The sequence below is a fragment of the Boleophthalmus pectinirostris genome, unplaced genomic scaffold (assembly GCF_026225935.1).
Source record: "Boleophthalmus pectinirostris isolate CB_2022bp ecotype Guang Dong unplaced genomic scaffold, ASM2622593v1 HiC_scaffold_22, whole genome shotgun sequence".
Lineage (NCBI taxonomy): Eukaryota > Metazoa > Chordata > Actinopteri > Gobiiformes > Gobiidae > Boleophthalmus > Boleophthalmus pectinirostris.
In genome coordinates this window covers 19,798,114-19,816,522 of record NW_026571190.1, presented here as the reverse complement: position 1 = coordinate 19,816,522, position 18,409 = coordinate 19,798,114, and the positions used below count along the sequence as shown (strand labels likewise).

The 18,409-nt window shown below is 39.1% G+C and overlaps 3 protein-coding genes across 8 annotated transcripts; 1 reads left to right on the top strand and 2 right to left on the bottom strand.

The window, feature by feature from the left end:
* Positions 1-488: 488 nt before the first annotated feature.
* On the bottom strand, positions 489-6,636 carry LOC110175699 (protein Wiz-like). 5 transcript variants are annotated; one of them, XM_020941904.2, is made up of 8 exons: positions 6,177-6,636; positions 5,536-5,979; positions 4,545-5,246; positions 4,091-4,438; positions 3,409-3,620; positions 2,100-2,247; positions 1,373-1,535; positions 489-1,095 (listed from the first exon to the last, which is right to left on the bottom strand). In XM_020941904.2, the coding sequence occupies exons 1-8, from the start codon at positions 6,187-6,189 to the stop codon at positions 939-941; spliced, it is 2,187 nt and encodes a 728-aa protein (XP_020797563.2). In that variant the 5' UTR covers positions 6,190-6,636; the 3' UTR covers positions 489-938. The 5 variants fall into 5 exon arrangements, with proteins under 5 accessions (XP_020797563.2, XP_055013951.1, XP_020797560.2 ...); XM_055157976.1 differs by having other exon boundaries at positions 5,869-5,979; XM_020941901.2 differs by having other exon boundaries at positions 5,536-6,636.
* A 74-nt stretch (positions 6,637-6,710) lies between these two features.
* On the top strand, positions 6,711-9,359 carry LOC110175701 (peroxiredoxin-1-like). Its single transcript, XM_020941907.2, is given in 7 exon segments — positions 6,711-6,849; positions 7,599-7,724; positions 7,795-7,811; positions 7,813-7,949; positions 8,320-8,442; positions 8,562-8,692; positions 9,025-9,359. Coding segments are annotated over 6 exon segments (597 nt in total). The 5' UTR covers positions 6,711-6,849; positions 7,599-7,618; the 3' UTR covers positions 9,108-9,359.
* Positions 9,360-10,237: 878 nt separating this feature from the next.
* LOC110175700 (transcription factor JunB-like) lies at positions 10,238-11,805 on the bottom strand. Of its 2 annotated transcripts, XM_020941906.2 has the most exons (2): positions 11,647-11,805; positions 10,238-11,392 (listed from the first exon to the last, which is right to left on the bottom strand). In XM_020941906.2, the coding sequence occupies exon 2, from the start codon at positions 11,352-11,354 to the stop codon at positions 10,536-10,538; it is 819 nt and encodes a 272-aa protein (XP_020797565.1). In that variant the 5' UTR covers positions 11,355-11,392; positions 11,647-11,805; the 3' UTR covers positions 10,238-10,535. The 2 variants fall into 2 exon arrangements, with proteins under 2 accessions (XP_020797565.1, XP_020797564.1); XM_020941905.2 differs by lacking the exon at positions 11,647-11,805 and having other exon boundaries at positions 10,238-11,640.
* Between the last annotated feature and the right edge of the window lie 6,604 nt (positions 11,806-18,409).

Genomic DNA, 18,409 nt, shown 5'->3' with positions numbered 1-18,409 from the left:
ATATTGGGAGACAAACCTAAAATCAGGATAAGATAAACTAAGAACAGAATATTAAGAGTTATAACTTAGAAGTTATGAACCAAATTTGTTAAAAAAAAAAAAAAGGTGGAATCAAAGACATGAACTGGCTGCTTGGCCAGTGAAGTTGCAGTGTCTTGCTCATGGACACAATCAGACAATAGGTGAGTCAAACCACCAACCCTGCTTAGCTTACTTCATTATTTAAAATTTAAAGGAGCTCATACTGGGGGAAACAGATGGGTCTTACAGTTCCTTTAAATATTGTTACTTTGTGCCAGCATGTCTCTGTACTGTGGATATGAGTTAATCTCCAAGAAGACATTACCGTCTAACTCAATCATACTAAAGTTAATGGCTCATTGCAGCAGTAAAGGCAACGCCCATATTCACAATATATGAAGGAGAAAATTAAATGAAACAGGAAGCTTACAGGTATATGTGTATGAGATGCATTACATGAAATAAAGTTTTGGCATAGTAAAATGTTTTTATTATGCCTTAAGAAAGTAGCAATTACAATTACTAATTTCGTATGTAAAGGCAAAAGCAGTGACACAGTGAAGTTAATATATTTTAAGGTTCACCTTAATGCTGGTAGAAGTGCCAGTAACTGACACAAAACAAGAAGAAACGACTACAAACGTTAACAATTAATTGTAGCTCAAAAGGTATAAAAACATTTTTACTTTAGAAATACCTAAATCTTAGACAATAGATGAACAGAGAATGAAACACAGGCTGGTCTCTTCAGTAGTACATAAAATTAATTCAGAAACATCAGTGAATTAATTACACGTTTAACGTAACATACCACAGCGATCACAATCATCTTTTTTGTGGCTCATGTCTGCCCTCTGGAGGACATAACTGGAACATCTCTCAGTACACAATTTTGTTTTTTGTTTACAGGTATTTAGTTACACAGCGACTGCGCGGACCAGAGCAGCGGTTTTCACTGGTGCAGAGGGGGGAGATGCTTTGCCTTTGTATCCAAGAGTCCGGATGTGCTTCTGCAAATGTGTGATCCACTTCTCCTGAACTGAGAGAGGTCCGTGAAACACCTCATCACAGAACCTGCATGCAACAAGGGCACAACAAAAACAGAAATTGGTTAGAAGAATAGATTATAAAATCATAAAAGTCCTGTATGTGTTTTTTTCTGTCTGTTCATTTGAAACTGTTTGTGGCAGACAAAAAAAAAAACTTCCTACCAGACTTTTGTCAACACACCAGTTTTACTTCCTGGTTCGCAAATGTAACAAAAATGTATCTAATTTCTGCATGGTTTTCATCACTGATTTATACATAGGGCTACACATATATATGGGGGGCTAAATTGAAAGGGTCTTACCTGCACTTGAGGGAGTAGACTTTGCCCACCACCTTGACCAGAGGGGTGAGGGGAGGTTTGGGTAGCATTGCAGGGATGCTGCCCGGACGTGCCGTGGGCTGAGAGTTGGAATCCTGGATCTCCTCCACTATAGAAGGAGGTTGTTTTGGTGCATGGACCATTACTATAACACACACATATAAATTATAATGTTATTTTGGTAGACAATAGGGATGCAACAATACAGTTTTCTCACAATTACAGACGTATCTCGATACATGGGTCACATCTGCTCTTAGAGACACAGCGCTTTCTGAGCCTCTTTTTGAACACAGTGTCTCAATGAACTGAGTGTTATGAGACAAAGTCTAAGGAAAAAGATATATCGCATATATAGTATATGCATTAAAAGCGCATAAAGCCAAAAGCATTTTAGAGCATTTAAAAGTTAATATTTTTGTCATTCCCAGGTCTATCAATGTAAAACAAAAAGTCTGAATATTTCATCTGAAAACCTCTTTTGAGTAGTTTACTCAGAAACAACAGGTTTTAATATTTTTAAAGCCCTGCTCCCAGTAAAAAAGTGAACACCTTGGTCACTCCATGCGTAACGTAACAACGCACATGCAGGGACATATGTGTACCAAGTGAAGACGTTCGTTCAAATCGTGACACCCATATCAAGCAAATCAATATTATAGTGAATATTATTGCATCCCTAGTTGACAATATATAAAAGTGATTTCACCTTTAGTAGAGTGTACACTGGGATCCACAGCTGTTGTATGGTTATGCGTCTGCCTGAACGAGGTAGGCATAGAGACTTTCTTCTCCTTCACGCTGTTCTGAACAGATTCTGAGTCTGTTGATAAAGAGGGTGACGATGGTCTCTGGGTCTGAAAAAACATTTGTCAGAGGTTGAGTACTTTTATATTAACATCATTAAGAAAAATAAATACTGTAATTTCCAGACTATAAGTGGCTACTTTTTTTTCAACACAGTGGATGCGCACACAGCCTGAGAGCAGAAAGCGCCACTGTCTCTGCGGGTAACGATAAGTTGCAGCACTAGCTAGTGATGTTGTCAGTGCACTAAAAAAGTTTATCATCATGTGATGAAATAAGTTATGATGCTGAGGGGGATACGTAATACCCATATGCGTTAAATGAGTGAGTGTGTAAATTACAAGAAAAATATGTCTCAAACTTCAGTAGCTGGACATCCACTCATACCTGACATATACAACTGATACAACTAGCCTCCAAAGAACACCTGAAATCTGCTGAAATCCTACAAGACACTGACATGATACCAAAAGGGACAGCGGGTATTTCTGCAGGAGACATGTGCAGCAGAGCTCTGTGAGAGATGGGGGGTGATGTGCCGAGGAAGATGCTTGTTTGATTGTGTTTTGAGCAGTTATTATGCGCTTCATATACACACCCTCCTCATGGAAAACACATGAAGAAATGCAGCTTTTAAATTAAAGACAATGGCTGTGGCTGTGGAAAAAGGAAACAGAGCTGCTGCACGTGAGCTCGGCAATGAGTCGATGGTGAGACTTTGGCAACGGCAGCATGACAAACTGACTCAAAGCAAAAAGAAGACAAAAGCTTTCAGAGGCAATAAACGCAGATGGCCCGAACTTGAAAACATTCTTGAAGATGTGGACACCTGTGGCTTATAGACAGATACGGCCTATATATGTACACATTTTTTTTCTTTTAAAATTTAGTTGATGCGGCTTATATTCAGGTGTGCTCAATAGTCTGGAAATTACAATAATATTTATACTGCATTTGATACTGTTATATTTGTCTACATTTAGAATTTGCTCTCCATTTTGTTTATTAATTTTATTTAAATATATATATGAAAAGGGAAATTGCACATTACAACAACATCGAACAATGTAAATGTGCCTGAGTTAACTGATTTGAGCTAATATTCTTTGGGAGTCCCTTTGCCAGATGTGAAAAAGGCAGTATGAAAGAAAATACTAGTAAAAATCTAATTAAAATATCAACATGTTTGAATTAATTGCCAAAGTACAGACCTTTCTGATGTACAGGTCTCCCATTCTATAGCGCTGTGTCACCTCAGCCACTTTGGCCGGATCTTTCTTGATGATGTCACTGAGGAGCTCAATGGGTGAACTTGATCCGTCAGGCTTCCACTCGATGCCCAGCTGCCGGAGGTGTGCTCGGGCGTGACTTGCCAAGGCTTTGCGGTTGTCAAACTCAAACCCACACAGCTCACAAGCACAGTCTAACACAAAAACAAAATAAAAAAATAAGCAAGAGAAATTTTCAAGGTTGGTGGTTTAAAACAGCTACATAATTAATAATTAATTAATTCATAATTAAGAGATCCAAGAAATGTTAAAGCCACATGTTAAATGATATTCTCTGATCTCAGATTAAAAATTATCAATGCTATTCTTTTCATCTATCAATTACCAGAATATTATCATAATTTGAGTACAATACGTTGCGAAAATATCAGTTAGTATATCAGTCAGTTATTCTAGATTAATCAGCAAAAATGCCACAAGTGTTCACAAAAGTGTTAAATGAGCTGCGTCAAAATTGGCATTCATTGTAAAATCCAAGCTAAACCAATAACTTCATGCTCAATAATCAGTAAATTAATAAAAAAAACGTAGTTTTAGAAAAATTACTAAAAAAAAAACATCTCCATTCAAATATATTATAATGATATTATTAATAGTGATTTACCATTCCTTGTTACCACTTTGCCAGATGGTGCTTTCTCCTTCATGGAAAAGTCTAAAGGAGAATTGGATTTGGAAGCCTGTTCCCCTAAAACCAGACTATCTAGGGACCTTTTAGGAATTTGGGCCTTTCCTGACACTTTTGCGGATCCCAAAGCACTACTGCCTGTTCTTTTGCCCTCGTCACCCTGTTGAATCATGATTTCTTTGAGAAGTTCAATTGGAGAAGTGTTAAGAGGCAACGCGACTCCCAGCTCCCTTAAATGACAACGAACGTGACAAGAAAGGGCTTTACGCGTGTCAAACAACTGGCTGCAGTAATCACAAGGGATTGTTGGTGGTTTTTCTGAATCTAAAAGAAAAAAGAAACAACAAATGATACATTATTAGAGTAAAAATACAGCTAATTTAAGCATACATTTAAGATACAACTTTTCTGGAAAAAAGTCCAGACTTACCAGCAATAAAGATTTTTGTAGCAGGTAGAGGAGAGTTTCTGCCAACCATCTGTACATCTGAGATACTTCTTTCTGTGTTTTCTGGCTTTGGTTTTCTAAAAAATGGATCCACTGCAAATCGAAAGCCTTTTTTAGCCTTTGGTGCACCTTTTGCTGTTGAGGGAGACTTGGATGAAATTGGGGAAAACTTGGATGAAATTGGGGACAGAGGCTGAACTGGAGAAGTTGGTGTTGGGGAGTTAGTTTTAGGAAGAGGTTTCAACACACCACTCTCAATCAACTCCTGGATAGCTTCAATTGAGGACTCCTTCCCAAGTAAGTCATCCACCCCAAAGTGTCGCAAATGATAGCGTGAGTGAATGGCCAGGCCTTTGTGGTTTTCAAATGTCTCTCCACACAAAACGCAATAAAAATTTCCTTTTTTTGGCTGTTTGTTTGGCGTAGACATCATTGGCGAGGAGACTTCAGCCGGGCGTTTGGTGGCTTTGGTCAAAGGGCTGGACTGGAGAGCCGGAGTTGTTTCACAGTTGACCGGTTTGAGATCTTCCTCCTCCATCAGTTGATAAAGGGTCTCAATAGGGTTGCCATCGCCGTCTGGGATCCCCAACTGTCGAAGGTGGGATCGGGCGTGACTTGACAGGCCTTTGCGAGTTTCACACCAGCAACCACAAAGATGACAAACGTGGAGTTCCTCAGTAGTGTCTGACAATGTAAAATGAAGAAAGGACAAAAGACAAATTAGCAAAGATGACAAGAGAATATTTGCCCTCAAAATAAACAAAACTGTGCAATGTGTTAATCTTAAAAAGTTATAAAACCCGTACATACATAAAACGAGGACTTATTTAAATTGTTGTGATGTAAATAAGATGTTCACACCTTAATAAATGTCTATGTAGTACTGAGCCAGTTTTAACCTGCATGTAATTTCATTAAACTTCAACTCCTTTAGATGTTACATTTAACACAGCTCCCCAGTGATCAGACTAACCTAAAGTGATAGGAGCGTCTGTTGCCAGTGGAGCCCATAGTGGCTTGGTTAAGGTTTCTAAGGTAGAAGAGTTTCCAGAGTCACTTAATCTAGACTCAAGCATCTTAAGTGCCGATGACGATAATGGCAGAAGAGAAGTGCTTTGGGGGGTTGTCGAGACTCTATGCCCTGCGTTGTACATGGTGCCCTCATCCGCACATACTGGACTGGCATCCTGATGTGATGTTTGGTGGTTAGGGCTGAACCCAGAAAAACTTGAGTGTGTTTTGAAACTCGGAAATTCCCCATCTCTCTCTGCTATAAGCCGGTTTAGAAGGTCTATGGGAGCAGCACCAGGTTCAGATACACCGAGCTGGCGAAGGTGCCCCCTGGCATGGTTGGCGAGCCCCCGTCGGGAGTCAAAGAATGAGCCACACACTTCACAAACGATGAGCTGAGCAGGTGCTGTGGGCCAGTTCACATGAGACATCAATGTAATAACAAAACTTTCACAATAACTTAACAGAAAGTGATAGCAACAGAAAAGATGATTAGCTGGCTCCGTGATATAAATAAAACGAATGGGTATGACTTACATTTAGATGAAATGATAATAAGATGAGGTTTAAATCACATCTCTCAGTGTGCACAACGATTCTTACCTTGCGAATCCATGGCTGGCACTTATGCTGCAGGTTTAAAAAGGTTTCTTGTATTAAAATAAAGCCTACGATTCATAAAATACTGCGAAACCAGATGGCCTTTGCTCAGCTTTTTCTCTCGACCTTTTGTTTTGTTCCACGGGTTAGCATTGGCAACATTTACCCGGAACAACGATCTATTTAAGTCTGCTATAGCAGTCAACTCAAAGATTTAGCATACTCTCTTAATCATTGTTCTATTATTGTTTCTTCCCATATTTTTTACGTCCCTGGGTTAGATTTAAGTACGAGCAAGCTCCACGAAACTGCTTTGGTGAAAAATATTTTTTCTGCGGATGTGTGGGTAAATACGCTTTTCAAATTAAAACAGATCAATTTTACAGTTTCATAAAAAATAACTTTAAAGATACCAGATCCACAATGCACCATGGATATATACTATTTAATCTCATATTGTGGAGTCACATGTTCAATTATTTAGATTTTAATTGAAAAAGAAAGATAATATCTATAACATGTTTTATTGTGAAAAGTGCTGTTAAGTTAAGTTCCGGTGATCGCTGCAGTCACGCCTCCTTGCCTTGCTCATAATTTGGCCGCCCCTTCTCTACTGTTCTCTTACTCCAGACTCTACACTCTCCAACGTTTTTACACGGCATTACTTCAAAAACAGGTGAGTTTAAATGTTTGCGTTTTCTTTAGCTGTTCAACGGCTGCAACTCCAATTTGGTTTTCCTTATGTTCACAATTTAAAATATTCGAAGAAAAAAAATGCACATGTGTATTGTTCAAAGCTAACTTAAAGCTAGCAGAGCTGTGCGGACACTTGTTCTTCTGGTAATGGGCCTGAATTGTCACAAAGCCAAAGCTTCATTTCTCTTCTGGCTAAACTACTCTGGCCTATCTTCGTCTACTGGCATTTTTGATCCAATAATTACCCCAACTACACAGAGCTTGCAAGACAAATTTGTTTAGGCAAGACGGCTTTTGACTACAATGAGCTGATGTGAACTGTACAAAAGTGCAGTACAGTGGGTAAAATGCAACAACTTAAGTAAACTGGATTCAACTTAATACAATTGAAAAGGTACATTAAATTGTTGTATTTATCGTGAGTAGCTCTTTCATATATGCTTAAAACAGTGCACGCATAAGCCTCTTAAACGGCATTGTTTCTTGCTGAGTGACCATGACTTGCATGTGACTCGAGCTGGTTTGCTCAACTGAAGCTGCAAACACGGACGCGTGGAAAATCTAGCCTTTGAAATGTTAGTGTTTTTTTTTTTTTTAACTTTAGTGGTAACTGTCCGTGGGGGCTTAGTCTGTCAGAAAAACGAGTTAATCAAGCTCCACCCAGCGTCTCTTTATCTTGCGGTCAACAACATAAGGATCTGTCAGATAACAAGTACCGCCTTTTCCCAGTTATTTCCACCACCAGCACCATGGCTTCTGGAAACGCTAAGATCGGCCAGGCTGCCCCCAACTTTCAGGTCACAGCACTATACATGGATGGATCCTTCAAAGAGATAAAGTTGTCAGATTACAAAGGTATGATGCGTGCAGTCTTTCTCATCATTTCAGTTTATATGGGTTTGACAAACCTTTTCTTTATCCTCAGGAAAATACGTGGTGCTCTTTTTTCTACCCTCTGGACTTCACCTTTGTTTGTCCCACTGAGATCGTGGCTTTCAGTGACCGAGCAGATGAGTTCCGTCAAAACAACTGTGAAGTTATTGGTGCTTCTGTTGACTCCCACTTCTCTCACCTTGCCTGGTACGTGTCATACATGCTTCAAGAGACAGTTTGCCTTTTTTTTTTTTTTTTACATTGGAAAATAAACAACTGCACAATTAGGAAGAGAGATGTAGTATTTTAATGATTCACAACCATACAATAAACAAATGAACAATTTATCAAACAATCATGAGTATAATTTTGTATTTTCATATGGTAGCTGTTACTGAGCAGTTAAAGCAAAGCAAACTAGCCACTCCCCAATTTGATTTATCAGTATCTCAGAGCGTTTCTGTATTGTTTTGATAAGGACATTTGGCTCTCAAGAACGGATTAAGTTAAAAAAAAATATATATAAATTTTGCTGCATTATACTAACTATGTTGTTGTTTTTTTTTTATTGTTACAGGACTAACACTCCAAGGAAACAAGGAGGCCTGGGTAAAATGAAAATCCCTCTTCTTGCAGACCTTACCAAATCCATTTCCAGAGACTATGGTGTGCTCAAGGAGGAGGACGGCATTTCCTACAGGTAAGACCACGGACAAAAATTAATGGTTGTTTCTCTTGAGTTAAACCATGAGAGATTACACAAATGACACTAAGAGTAAGGCATTGTTTTTTTTATTTTAACTTCCTATGATTTTTCAGGGGGCTGTTCATTATTGATGATAAAGGCATTCTGAGACAGATCACCATCAATGACTTGCCCGTGGGTCGCTCTGTGGATGAAACCCTGCGTCTGGTACAGGCCTTTCAGTACACCGATAAGCATGGAGAAGGTGAGTCAAAAAATATGGACTTTTAATATTTGGTACCGACTATTTCTAAATGCAATTGTGTCCTTGGTGTTAATGTCTTCAGCCACACATAAAAAATATTTACAGAATTATATTTGCTCAAAAGGTTTGCTAAGAACCAATAGAGAAATAGGACTTCACTTGCTGTAGTATTTTTATGGTAGTGTTATTTCTTTATCTGGGAGAGAGTGGCCTTGCAGCAGTAGTTTACCCTACTGGCTATTACCCTATGTACTTTGTCCCCTTAGACCTGTATTATGTTAAAGGTCCCTCCTCTGAAGCTCATTGTAAGTTATTTTTATTGTGCTTCACAGTCTGCCCTGCTGGCTGGAAACCTGGCAGTGATACAATCATCCCAGAAGTTGGAAAGAGCCAAGCTTACTTCTCCAAGCAGTAAAAACAAACCTCTGCCTCTGGTTTCCCAACAGCACTTGCCGCAAATGATTCCTAGCAGTTGCGTCCATTTATGTTCACACACATGGGGTTAAATGTTTTTTCTTGTCCAGTGTAGAATGATTGGGCCGACCTCATAGTCTAAAGCACTGAATGGTAGTTGTTGTTTTACAAAAGAAATGATCAATATTTGTTCTTTCTAATGACTAATGTAACCATCTTAAATAAAAAGAAAATGCTTAATAAAAAAATCCAACTGCTGTTTTAACTTATTGAACGTACTACACATAACATTTTTTGGAGAAATGTGCTGGTCCGATCCCAATTCTGACAGCTAGATGGCAGCAGATACATTTCCCAATGTTTTCAAGTTGACTTAGACGAAGTTTATTGATCCACAAGGGAAATTATCGATATAAGTTGGATGCGCTTGTCTCTTTTAGTAGCACTAGCTTTAATTTGTGCTCAGATTTGCTTTGAATTTAAGACTTTCCTGATACTAGACTTATTGTATGCCTTTGACGCAGCACAATAGCCAAACGCTGCTGAGTAGAACCTTGCTCAGCCTTAATGACTTTCTCAATGACAGTGTTGGGGTGACCACATTTTGCGAGTCCAGTATGGTTATGGACTGTCCACACAGGTAATTAAAATAATTACCACTCACTTGCTTTACATGAATTTTAGCCCGTCACAAATTATATTTCAGATCAACTACAAAAAGTTGTTGTGTAACCCCTTTCTGGCCTAACGCGCTTGACTTGTTTTGGGAAAATGAAAGCAACAAGGGAAACTCCCTTCGTTAGAATAATCCACTCATTGACAAACATCTACTTCACACGCGCTGATACGAAAGGGAGAAACGCAGCTTTTCTGACTGGCAATGTAGGAGGGAGTTCCCGGAAATATTTTTTTAGGTGACGTTTACCGGCAAAGTTGACCAAATATGGTACGACGCACGTACGTCAATGGGAAACTGTACTACGCCGGTACGCATCCGACGTCAAACTATTGCCTGTCCCAGTGCCGTAAACTTTTGATGAGAAACGTAGACAAGCCTTATTCGAGAAAATGACATGTGGGGTTATTTTAACCAGCTGATCTAGCCTACAAGATAAAGAACCAAAAACGAGATGGGGTTTCATATTTTAATTTACTTAAATATATACTGTACAAGTAAAAAATACAGGTTTATCAGGATCAACCTAATAAACACAAATAAGTTACATCAAGGATCATCACAAATAAAGTAAAAATGTAAACAAGCAATGACACGACACTTTCAAAAACGCTCAAAAATGCCCTAAGTGTTTTAGTCTTGGATTTTTGGCTGAGGTCCAAGAGCCGCATAGTCCAGTCCAGACAGCAAAGTGCCTGCTGTGTGCCGGCAGTGCAGTTATTGTCCAGTGTTTCTAAAAGTGCATTTCAGTTCTTAATAAGACTTCACTTTTGGTGCCAGCATAAGTTGGCAGCCACTGCTCACGTGCGTCATGACTTTTTGTTTGAGTTGGGCTACCTGCTCGCGCAGCACAGACGCAGTGTTTGACAGTCCAGCGTTGTCCGTTTTCAGGACTTTCACTTTTTCTTCCAGACGAGCAATACGTTCCAGTTTTCGTCTCCGGCATTTGGAGGCTGCCAGTCGGTTCCTCAGACGCTTGCGCTCGGCTTTGATGCGCTCCTGGTTCTCCAAATCAATAGGAGACATCGGAGGAGAGCTGTTGTCGCTACTGTGCATGTCCGGCACTGTCTGGGGCTCCTCTTTCAAGCCACAAAAGCGCTGCGCGTGGAGGGGCTGCTGGAAGTGGTGAGAGCCGTGCGCAGCAGCCTGGGGGTACTGGTGGTGCGGCAGGTAGCTAATGGTCGTGGACGGATAACTAGGGGCAGAGGTCAGGTTGGTGCAACTGTTAAGAGTGGTGTACTCCAGTGGCTCAGGCTGCATTGAGGGACAGGACACGCCGCCGGAGCCCAGAGACACGTTTGGGGGTGCCATCTGGTTCATCTTATGCAGGTCGTCCAGCGCCTTCACAAAGCCGTCCGCGAAGCCCTCCTGCTCCTCTGTGATGCCGCGGTTGTAGAGGTACTGCGCGGGCGTAGGTGTTGTAGTGATAACCCCGTTGCTGTTCTGGATGATGAGTCGCTCTAGTTCAGGAGATGCTAGTTTCAGAGAGCCCACGTCCCCCGCCGAATAGAAATCTCCGTGTTGTGTCTTGAAGTTTGAGTTCCGATATGACTCGGAGAAGTTCAAGTTCATATTCTGTTTTAGCAGCTTGTAGTCTGGCAGTGCCGCGCCTGGATGGCCATAAGCAGAAAGAAACGAGTCGTCATAAAATGGTTGTTCCATTATTGTGGACATAATTCAAAATCAGACAGTCAAATACAAGAGAGCGCTGCAATGAGGCTGCTAGACACCGAGCCTTCAGTGTCCCAAATGACTCAATTTCCAAAGTCTCTCAGTTTTAACACACTGAAGAAAACTACCAAAAACAGAGAAAAACTTCCAAATAGGCTAGTGGAACAGTAATGTACCAAGCGTCGATATATACCTTTAGACTGAGGTAAAGCGGAGTCCAATGATTAATTCAGCTGTTTTCATTCCACTTGTGAAGCTGACAATTCTCCCTTTAGTTCCTGCTTGGTAATGAGCCTCTCGTGCGCTCCTCCTCAGTATTTACACGGTGAAGCTCCGAAAGCGCACGAGCCCCGGGCGACAGCGCTGTGATTGGCTCGTTCCTTCACTCTCCCCGCCTCCCCAGAGTGAATGACGTTGTTGCCAGGAACAAGGAGCGTAAAACAAGACGGGGCCCATTCGCTGTTGAAGAAACTTGCTCAGGTAAAGTCTGTTTCATCATTTCAGTCCCTCAAGCATAATCTGCACTGTTTTCCTGGACTCAAAATCCTTATAGCTCTTATCACAAAGGCCTATTAAACGCTACCATGTCAACTCCAAGAGTTCTTAAACTTACCCAATTCTATCCCGACCATTCCCAGGAGTAATGATATGCTGCATGCAGCTGAGTCACGCGTTTGAAACTGATATCGGACAGTCCTTATTTGGGTATATCCTGGCGCACCGGTTCCTCCCAGAGAGGAGCGGGAAGCCAATCCTCCCGTGGCCCTGGTCCAAGTCCGCGAGCTGTGGGAGGCGGAGGAGCTGGGTTCATCCTCCTTCACCTCGTGGGCACATGTTAATTCTGGGCGTGTGGCCTGAAAAATGCATGAAGTGTCTGGTGTCCTCAGGGTGTAAAGTTGACAAAACGTTATTAAAACGACACGTGTGATCTAATTATTAGTGATGGAAAATGCTACTGGTCTGGAAGAGGTGTTATATTTTTATTCAGTGGCAGGTCTGTAAAGTCAGAACTTACAATTTTCATCCCATTATTCATTCAAAATGGCAAGATAATGAAAAAGTATTTTTTGTTCAATTATGGATTATATTACATCTGTAAAAATTCAAAATCTCATAAGAACTCAAATAAATGTTGTATTTCGTTATCAAATCATTTGGCATTTTGGTATGTCCTTTATTTGTTGGAACTGCAGGTTGCACTATGGTCAGCAGCCTCGGACTGTGTCCTCACTGGAATCTCCTGTTGAAATGAAACTGGAGCATATTTAGGAAAAACACAGTGAAGTATCATTGGCCTGTTCTCATTTCACAATGACCTCATCCATGCAGTAAAGGTCAGTGACTGTGGTTTTGACATAATGCAAATGGGTGGTTTTCCCCTAGAACACATGTATGTATACATTAAAATGTATACATGAGCTATTTACATATTAAGAAAAAGATGAGATCAACAGAACTGTTCATTTTAACGTAAATACAGCCCCAGTTCAGACAATGGAGTTGCTCCAACAAATAAAGCAAACATTTCTTGCTCTCAGTGGTTAGATTTGAACTTTTGAAAAGGCGAGCAGACAATGTATAAAGTTGGTGTAGAAATATATGAATTAAATGATTGATTGATCGACTGATTGAAATTAAAGGTCTACAAATTGCCCATTATCACCAGCAAAATAAGAGGCTGTTTGTATGACCATTAATGGATTATTCTTTACAGGAATTATATGATTATGTACTTGGATTTGTTACTGAGCTTTAGTTGATATTGCCCTCCTGACCTTTGTTACATTTGTTTATACTTTCAGTTACTTTTGAATAAATTCATAAATTACATGTTTGGGGCCACAGATTTCCCAAAGCAGCACCTCATACATACGATTGTGTCAGTTTGTTTGAGCGCTGGTGTGATTCAGAGTGACAGGCTGCACGGAGGAGGCTGAGAAACAAAAGCTACTCTGGCACAAATGTGAAGAAACAACACAAAAGTTACAAAGGGCAAATACTGCAAAATAGTGGACTGGGCATTTCTAGATTGCAATTTATTAATGTATCCTAATTTTGGCTTAATTTACCACTTAATATTACAGTGAAAAATACTGGTAAGCAAAGAAATGTCAGTTGTAAAATTTTCACCTTAATAGTAGATAGTAGTGTTAAAAGTACATAGTCTTTGTATCCCCACGGGCCATGCAGACTGAAGACCATAATAAAATCCTTAATATTACCTTATACCTAATTTATTAGAAATACATTAATATCTATTTTATCAATATCATTTAGAAATGCGTCATGGTCTACAATGATGTGTACAAGATACTATCTGGACATCTGGAGTATACTTGGTCACAAAAATATGGCGTATTTGAACTTTGAAGAATGGCTCATCATAATAATTAATAAAGGCTATATTTAGAGTGCCTTACAAAATATTTACAAATAAGTCATACATAGAAGCCAAATGCTGACCTCCAATACTACTAATATTTTATCATCTTCACTTCTGTACACTTGCTAATAGTAATTCATGACTATTACTGAGGTCTAATGTAATTGTCATTTTCAAGCTTTCCATTTGTCTATTCACTCACTGCAGTGACATTTGGAGGAGAGCATTTTACCCCAAAAGTTTAACTTTATTATATAATTAAATATACAAGCAGGCAGCCTACTAGCCTACTGTAATGATCCTTGAACATATACCACCATGACAAACGTTTAACACTCTCTCATTTATATTCATATTTAGTTTATTTTTATTTTTTCTTGCTTTGTTTACTACTTTCTACATTTTAATACATACAGAAGACATCAAGCATGAAGCAAGATATACGGAATTATGTTTTCCTCAAAGTAGCCACCTTTTGCTATGTTGACAGGACTCTCATTGGTCTTTTTGATGATGTCTCCTGAAATGGTTTTCACTTCACAGCTGTACCTTATCAGGTTTACCAAAAGTGAAAACCAGGGTTCAAAGCAAACAGTGCCTTGCTATTTATTCATTTATTTATTTATTGTTAATTTGAAACCCTGCTATTTTTTAGTTTATTTTTTGTTTAGTACATTCCATATGTATTCTTTTTTAGTTTTCTTGCCTTCAATGAGAATCTACAATGCAAATAATCATGGAAGCAAAATAGAAAGGTAAATGAAAAAGTTTGTCCAAATATTGGACTGGTAGTGTAAACTGCATCAGTTCTAAATTGGAAACAAAATTACTGCCAACTAGGGCTGGTTTGAAGACTATTGCAATCTAAAATAGGTTTCATGTTATGTCTTGACTTTGAAACAAAACTTTCTGACAGCTAAGGACAACCCCGATGACCACCTCAAAGGCTTAAATCATGACTTCATCCCCCCCTGTTTGACCCCAGTCCAACCTCTGCTGCTTATGTGGCCACTAAACACTGTTCAGCCTTAACTAAACGAACCAGAACTAACTTCTCTCCTCCGTCTTTGGCAAGGTCTTAGTGCTGCTCACTGACCTGGAAGTGGCCTGTAGGTGTGGTGAGTCAGGTAGGTTGTCTCGGCTGTCCCCTTTAGCAGGCCACAACTCACACCCCCCTCTTAAGTGTGCAGAGTCCTTTTTAAATTACCACTAACAAGCAATCTTTTTCTAATTTCTTTCCCTTTTGCTCCAACCCAAATTCCTCCTTCACTCTACCCATGCTCCCTTCATCTCCCCCTCATCGTTATTTGGACGCCTGTGGGAAACTGAACGGTCTTTTCCGTGCTTAATAATCGCTTTAATGAAGGCATGTTTAATCGGCGTATTCTTCATCTGTAGCTTGCAGATAGTGCCAAAGAGCCTTGTAGCGACAAGAGACCTTTAGCACAAGACGCGGATGATTGCTGGGGCCAAATGAGTGTGGCAGGAAAAGGCGGTTGGATGCGGCAGTTGCCTGGGGCTGACGTAACACATATGGAGATGTTCTTCCCACTTGGCCTCCATCAAAATGCACGCTTAAGCTGCCTGTCATCACGCCAGTCTGTAGTGGATATAGAGTGAACAGCAGCGGTGTTTAAATGCAGGATTTAATTAGGTCTAATCTGATTTTACATGGGCATTTGGTATATTAATTGAGCTGGCGCACTGGCACATGTTTTGTTTGAACTGGATACAAATGAAGAGACAAATGCTGGAAAACGATTGTGTTTGATTTTATTAAAATAGAGGAATAATTGTTAGTGATCATTAAGAGAGGGTCACTGGGGTCACAAGCCAGTGTACTTGCCTAAACCATCACATACTGGGACAGGGTTGTGAGATAAAGGGCATCCAGCATAAAATTAAAAAGTAATTCACAAGTTTGGGGACAGATGATCAAGCGTCTACCTGGCCAATATCATTGATCTATGCAGTTTTACTGCTCATTTTAGTGAACAGCGTATACTGTTGTGTGTGTCCATAATGAAAATCTTTGTCTGTTTTACAAAATTTGTCAAATATGGCAGTTGGAACTGAAAGTTTCAGCAAGCTTAAAGGTCCCATATTACACATAATTGGCTATTGTGCACTTTAAGCCATGTTATAATGCTTCTGCCTCCTGAAAAACATCCCCGAAGTTGTGTTTTGTTTTATTCACACATTTCAGTAATTATTATTCTGTCTACATCCCCAGTGCTCTGTTCCACCTTGTCATGTCATGGAGCAGTGTTTTTTAAGTGGACAATTCCAGGTCTGAAATCATGCAAATGATTCTAGTGAAGGTGTAGGTGGAGTTTAAAAACACAGTGGAGCACTTCCTCTATTACCACATGACATTACAAGGAACAAAGTGTTATGTGTTCAACATGTATGGTTTTGATGAGGAAACAACATTATAACATAGGTTAGAAAAAGCGTAATATGGGCCCTTTAATAAATAAAAAATTAATATATGAAAATAAACAGTTCCATTCTTTAGTACCTTGTATATAATTTTAATTTGTCAGATTAATCTTTTAGTTTACCCACAGCCAACTGATTACCCTGCAGTGGACCCTCAATCTACTGTTTCATATTCAACTGATATAATAAACAGGACATCGTAAGTAATAATAGTAACAATAATAACAAACCAGGAACATTTTGTCCAGTTATTTAGATGAAGCTGGACAGCAGAGAGTTAAAGGTGCTGTCAGTGGACACAGTTCCTCTTTGCGTGAAAATTGTGGAAGTGAATGTGGGGTGGCAGAGGCCTTGTTGGAGCATTTGGGTGCACCTTATTTTCATTTCCTCTGTGGGTTGCAGTAATGGCCAGTTGCGGTTGTGTTGTTGGTGATGTGGTAACACAGGTCCTGGAAAGAGAGGTCAAATGTCAAAAAGGCACAGTAGAAATTATTTGTTATTCAGACATCACCTGGGTTTATTCTTAAATTTAGAGTAAAACACATGTGTTGTTACACAAACTTATACATCATTTGCATATGCCAACAGACTCAAGCTCATACACTGTTTTGACATCACTTCACATTTCTGGAAATCTGCTTATACTGAGAAGTCCAAATCAGGGGCTTCTCTTGTAATGCTGTGTTGTGTGACCGAGGGAAATTGTAAATGGCATCAGTGTTTAGTTGCACAAATTGGAGTTTTTGGTCTTATACTATTAACAGTGTTTGAACATGTTTGGGTTAACTGTACAAAAGGGCCTAAAGTTGTTGGGAAATTTTGTATTGTTGTGTGTTGTAACTGACTGATGTGGTGTACACAAGGGCAGATATTGATGAGTGTATCATGTGATTGATAATTTTCATAGTTGTTTTGGTCTGGTTCCCAACCTTTTTTGTCTTGAGGACCCTCTAAACTTTCTCACACTGTTGAGTACCCTCTAATGTACCACTTTACCACAATTAATTACTAAATAATTAATTAGCAACTATTATAGTTTCTTGTTTTAATAAATTATATGCTACACTTATCAGAAATTAAACAGAAACATTTTCAAGGATTTAAAATGTACAACAAAGACTATTTTCTTCCTTTTAAATCTGAAATCATTCCAAGTATCCCCTTGCAATTGCTCACATATCCCAGCCCCAGGGGTCCCTGTTCCCCTTGTTGGGAAACACTACTTTAGGTGAAATGCCCATAGTGAGTTGGGGCCCATAGTGGTTTTAAGACATTGTGGGTCTCCATGTGTGTGTCTATATGAGGAAAAAATACTACTTCGGCTAAACTTTTTAGTTTCTGAATACTTATAGAATTAACTAGGTTATTTATTTCAAGTATTTTACTGTTTTAACATTCTGCTCTTTAAAATGCGTGTTATTATTATTATATCTGTAGTATCAAAGCTTTTTTTTTTTATTAAGCATCGAGAGTTTGTTTAAAATTGATGTATTGTGACAACACAATGACAAAGCAGAGCTCACATGACAGGCATATTTTACATTAATCACTGTAGCTGGTAAATGACTCCTTATTCAGTCGAAGTCTAAAACCAGAAGCTGTGGTTTTAGTTTGAGGTTAGTACCTCATTCAGTTTCCCAGCAGGTCAATCAAAGAAAACATTTAGGCTAAGCATTCCTTTCTTCCCTCACAATATCAAACTTTAGTGTTACAATTATAGTTGATTATTGATTGTGATTTAATGATTATTGGCAAGTATGTGACCAACTTCATGAAATTTAATTTAATGATAAATCAAAAAAACAAAAAAACTTTATATTACTTTTTGGTGGGTAGGTTAAATTAAAATGTCACTTTTTCATTATTATGATCGTATTGTGTATATAGTTTAATCAAATAATCTTGACATTCCACCTTTATGCCTTATGCCTAAACATTAAAACGTGCAAACTACTGGGATTGCTTTTTCAAGAAAGACAGTTGTTATGAGACTATATCGGTTTGTTGATTGGTTAGTTATGTTTTTGTCTGTGTGGTTTATATCTACGTATTATGAGAAATGTTTACCATTATCTAGATTCGAGGGAAAGGACAGTGTCTCTAATCGCGTGGTTTCTAGCGAGATCAATTG

Bases quoted from the DNA above. Each gene is read 5' to 3' on its own strand.
- LOC110175699 (XM_020941901.2), bottom strand. From the start codon at position 6,004: ATGTCTCATGTGAACTGGCCCACAGCACCTGCTCAGCTCATCGTTTGT. The intron at 5,247-5,535 runs GTTAGTCTGATC...TTACATTGTCAG, and splicing joins AGACGCTCCTATCACTTTAG to ACACTACTGAGGAACTCCAC. The intron at 1,096-1,372 runs GTAAGACCCTTT...TGTTGCATGCAG, and splicing joins GTCTACTCCCTCAAGTGCAG to GTTCTGTGATGAGGTGTTTC.
- LOC110175700 (XM_020941905.2), bottom strand. From the start codon at position 11,456: ATGTCCACAATAATGGAACAACCATTTTATGACGACTCGTTTCTTTCT.